Here is a 5000-nt window from a genome sequence, read left to right as displayed (position 1 = left end):
CATTCACACGCAATTTAATTACATGTTAAAAATAAGCGTCTGTTTCATAAACAGTGATGTCACTATCAGACGCCATTCTGATCAACCCTATGTACTGTGCATGTATAGTGAGAAGTAAGTTCATTATACACACACACACACAGATAGACACACACACACACCTGTGAGAGCCTCCGCCTCAGCAGGAGCGTTTGTCCTTCCTGCCTGTCACTGTGCTGATGCGATGGCGTGCCTCGATGACCGGGGCAGGTCTTTCTGTGGCGAGTCGGGGCAGGGAGGGCAGCAGCTGGCGAGAGTTTCCGTGCCACGATGCTGTGTTCCTGCCCACAGTGACGGCGTCACGGCTGTGTCCCGCGCTCAGGCTGGGCAGGGAGGATGACGCAGAGCTGCGGGGGATGGAGGAGTTCACCGCTGTCTGTCTGACACCCAGCAGCTGCTCTCTCGCCAGGGACAGGGCGGCCGTCAGCTCGGCTCGCTCCTCACACTCGCGTCTCACCGTCTCCTGCAGCACACAGTTCTACGTAGCAAAGAGCAGGTGGAGGACAAGAAAAGACAGGAGAGACACAGAGACAGAAATGTTCCTTCTGGAAGTCTTCAGTTAACATAAACGATACGATTTAATGAATATGCAAATGAATGTTGTGTGAATCAATTTCCCACTGTGTCATTTGACTTAACCATTAAAAGATTATAATGTTTGAAAAATTGAAATGTTTAAAACGTAATTGGGGGGTCAGGGTGGCTTAGTGGTTAGCATGTTCGCCTCACACCTCCAGGGTTGGGGGTTCGATTCCCGCCTGTGTGGAGTTTGCATGTTCTCCCCGTGCCTCGGGGGTTTCCTCCGGGTACTCCGGTTTCCTCCCCCGGTCCAAAGACATACATGGTAGGTTGATTGGCATCTCCGGAAAATTGTCTGTAGCCCTGTGACCCGAGGTAGTTCGGATAAGCGGTAGAAAATGAATGAATCTAGGAGCGTAAGACGCTCTTAAAGTGGCCGTGACATTATGTCTCAGAGCTAAGGAAACTCTCACTGCTGGGTTTTTGAGCTGGACCCTTAAGGTTGGTTGATTGGCATCTCCGGAAAATTGTCTGTAGTGTGTGATTGCGTGAGTGAATGAGTGTGTGTGTGCCCTGCGATGGGTTGGCACTCTGTCCAGGGTGTATCCTGCCTTGATGCCCAATGACGCCTGAGATAGGCACAGGCTCCCCGTGACCCGAGGTAGTTCGGATAAGCGGTAGAAGATGAATGAATGAATGAATGAAAACGTAATTAATATTAAGTTAATTTTCCAGTTGGATAAATATAAACAAGAATAAAATTCCAGCTAGTTGTCGCTAAACGGTTTCTGTTATTTTAACTAGTTGCTACACAATCCCAGGTGGTTGTTATTGAATCTCAGATGGTTGCTAGCATGTTAATCTGTTGCTCTCATCTTCCAGGGAGTGGATTATGTGTTAGTGGGTGGAGCGATGCAGCTTTAATCGCCTACAGCATATGTGTGTTTCAGCATCATCAAATCATGTAATGGCAGAACTAACAACATCTTTCCTCCGTGTTCCACATCATGTATGACAAAATCTGTCATACATACATATAAATTTATGTATGTAATTTACATACATTTGCATTGTATGTAATTCATATAAATTTGCAAATACATGAAGATACAGAACAGAACGTTGAATAAATCAAGTAAACGTAGTTATGGTTCATAATGGATTCTGAATGTGTTGTAAAATGCTTACTATAAAAGAACAGACAAGTGGTGTGTAAAATGCCTAAAAATGTCTATTTGTCTATAAATACTTTAAAAATTACATAATAAACTAAAAATAGTTATTGGCTACATCTTTATTGCTCAGAAAATTAGCATAAGAATCAAAATCTTATTGTATTATAGGGTGTGTGTGTATGTGTGTGTGAAAGAGTGTGTGTGTGTGTGTGTGTGTAATGGTGGATGGGGCTGCTAAATCAGTGTTAGCGCTCAGTTAGAGAGACCGAGAGCCAGACAGATTTCACTCACGCACACACAAACACACACACACACACACACACACACACACACACACACACACACACACACACACACACACACACACACACACACAGAATGACTGTAGGCGCCTCAGTGATTCTCAGACAGCCTTGCCAGCAGACACATGTGCGTGCCACATTGAATCAGAGACAAAGCCGTGTGAGAAACAGCACCACCCCGTGGCCACAGAAAGGAACTACAGGACTGAAAAGAAAGTGAAGACTGGGAAATTGCTGTGGAGTAGGAGGAATAAAAACACTTCAGGACATGTTGTTAAAGGACAAGAATCATCTTCAGTGTGGTAACTGAAACCCTGCTTCCTGTCGTTGATTATTATCCTATAACAGCATGACATAGTGTTTCATTAAATACATATGTTTCTGCTTTCACAACTGCCTACACTTAACACACACATATACACACACACACACACACACACACACACACACACACACACACACACACACTACTGCTGCTGCTGCTAGTAGAGAGATTTTGTGTATGTGTGTGTGTATGTGTGTGTGGTGTGTGTGTGTGTGTGTGTGTGTGTGTGTGTGTGTGTGTGTGTATGTGTGTGTGTGTGTGTGTGGTGTGTTTGTCTTCCAGGGCTTTCCCAGCACCTCTCTGGGTGTTAGGCATCCCATCCAGTATCGCCTCTTACACAGCACTGATAAATATTTCCAGCTGTGTACAATTTTACTGACACACAGAGAGAGAGAGAGAGAGAGAGAGAGAGAGAGAGAGAGAGAGACAGACAGACAGACAGACAGACAGACAGACGCCTCCCAAAACAAACGCACACACATTTATTTGGTGTATCTTTAAGACATGTAATCCCAGTGAAGTCTATTTTCAGTTACAGGTTGCAACATTATAAAATGTTGGAAAAAGGTCAAGGGGCAAATACTTATGCACAGCACAGTGATAGGAGTAAAAGGAAAATGTAGTGTAGTGCTGCAGGGCTGAAAATAGTGTGAAAGAGTCTGTCACATAACAGCGTTACGATGGGTCAGGGAAGACGAGAGCACATGTGTGTGTGTGTGTGTGTGTGTGTGTGTGTGTGTGTGTGTGTGAGAGAGAGAGAGAGAGAGAGACGATCTCTATTTATGTCTATTATCTATTATCAATTTCCGTCTGCTGTGAATGGAATGATTCACACTCACACAGACAAAATCACGGTTGTGTGTGTCTTGGTGTGTGTATCTTGTATGTACAGTATCTGACAGAAGTAAGTACACCCCTCACATTTTTGTAATTATTTTCATGCGACAACACTGAAGAAATGCCTCTGAGCTACAATATAAAGTTTGCTAATTTGCTGTCCTCTCAAAATAACTCAACACACAGCCATTAAAGCGTTCACACCTGAGACCTGAGAAACACTAACGAGTCACATGACACCGGGGAGAGAAAATGGCTAATTGGGCCCAATTTGAACATTTTCACTTGGGGTGTACTCACTTTTGTCACCAGCGGTTTAGACATTAATGGCTGTGTGTTGAGTTATTTTGAGAGGACAGCAAATTTACACTGTTACACAAGCTGTACACTGTTCACTACTTTACATTGTAGCTCAGTGACATTTCTTAGTGTTGTCATGAAAAGTTATGATAAAATATTTACAGAAATGTGAGGGGTGTACTTACTTCTGTCAGATACTGTATCTTAGTGTGTGTATCTTAGTGTCTGTGTGTATCTTGGTGTGTATTGTATATTGGTGTGTGTATCAGCATGTGTGTATTGTATATTGGTGTGTGTATCGGTGTGTGTATTGTATATTGGTGTGTGTATCAGCATGTGTGTATTGTATATTTGTGTGTTTATCGGTGTGTGTATTGTATATTGGTGTGTGTATCAGCATGTGTGTATTGTATATTGGTGTGTGTATCGGTGTGTGTATTGTATATTGGTGTGTGTATCAGTGTGTGTATTGTATATTGGTGTGTTTATCGGTGTGTGTATTGTATATTGGTGTGTGTATCGGTGTGTGTGTATTGTATATTGGTGTGTGCATCGGTGTGTGTATTGTATATTGGTGTGTGTATCTGTGTGTGTATTGTATATTGGTGTGTGTATCGGTGTGTGTGTATTGTATATTGGTGTGTGTATCGGTGTGTGTGTATTGTATATTGGTGTGTGTATCGGTGTGTGTATTGTATATTGGTGTGTGTATCGGTGTGTGTGTATTGTATATTGGTGTGTGTATCGGTGTGTGTGTATTGTATATTGGTGTGTGTATCGGTGTGTGTATTGTAAATTGGTGTGTGTATCGGTGTGTGTATTGTATATTGGTGTGTGTATCGGTGTGTGTGTATTGTATATTGGTGTGTGTATCGGCGTGAGTGTATTGTACTGTATATTGGTGTGTGTGTTGTATATTGGTGTGTGTATCGGCGTGTGTGTATTGTATATTGGTGTGTGTCTTGGCGTGTGTGTATTGTATATTGGAGTGTGTATCGGTGTGTGTATTGTATATTGGTGTGTGTCTTGTATATTGGTGTGTGTATCGGTGTGTGTCTTGTATATCGGTGTGTGTATCGGTGTGTGTATTGTATATTGGTGTGTGTATCGGCATGTGTGTATTGTATATCAGTGTGTGTATCGGCGTGTGTGTATTGTATATTGGTGTGTGTATCGGCATGTGTGTATTTTAGATTGGTGTGTGTATCGGTGTGTGTGTATTGTATATTGGTGTGTGTATCGGCGTGAGTGTATTGTACTGTATATTGGTGTGTGTATTGGTGTGTGTGTTGTATATTGGTGTGTGTATCGGCGTGTGTGTATTGTATATTAGTGTGTGTCTTGGCGTGTGTGTATTGTATATTGGTGTGTGTATCGGTGTGTGTATTGTATATTGGTGTGTGTATCAGTGTGTGTATTGTATATTGGTGTGTTTATCGGTGTGTGTATTGTATATTGGTGTGTGTATCGGTGTGTGTGTATTGTATATTGGTGTGTGCATCG

At 42.5% G+C, this 5000-nt stretch overlaps 1 protein-coding gene across 1 annotated transcript in view; it reads right to left on the bottom strand.

The window, feature by feature from the left end:
- Positions 1-5000, bottom strand: part of lekr1 (leucine, glutamate and lysine rich 1) — a 99408-nt gene that overhangs the window by 9070 nt on the left and 85338 nt on the right. Inside the window, exon 13 of the mRNA XM_060878378.1 lies at positions 162-517. Within this exon, the coding sequence (XP_060734361.1) occupies positions 179-517 (339 nt within the window). The 3' untranslated portion in view covers positions 162-178. The remainder of the gene's footprint in view (positions 1-161; positions 518-5000) is intronic.

Source organism: Tachysurus vachellii, chromosome 9 (genome assembly GCF_030014155.1).
Source record: "Tachysurus vachellii isolate PV-2020 chromosome 9, HZAU_Pvac_v1, whole genome shotgun sequence".
Classification (NCBI taxonomy): domain Eukaryota; kingdom Metazoa; phylum Chordata; class Actinopteri; order Siluriformes; family Bagridae; genus Tachysurus; species Tachysurus vachellii.
This window is presented reverse-complemented; position numbering and strand designations above follow the sequence as displayed.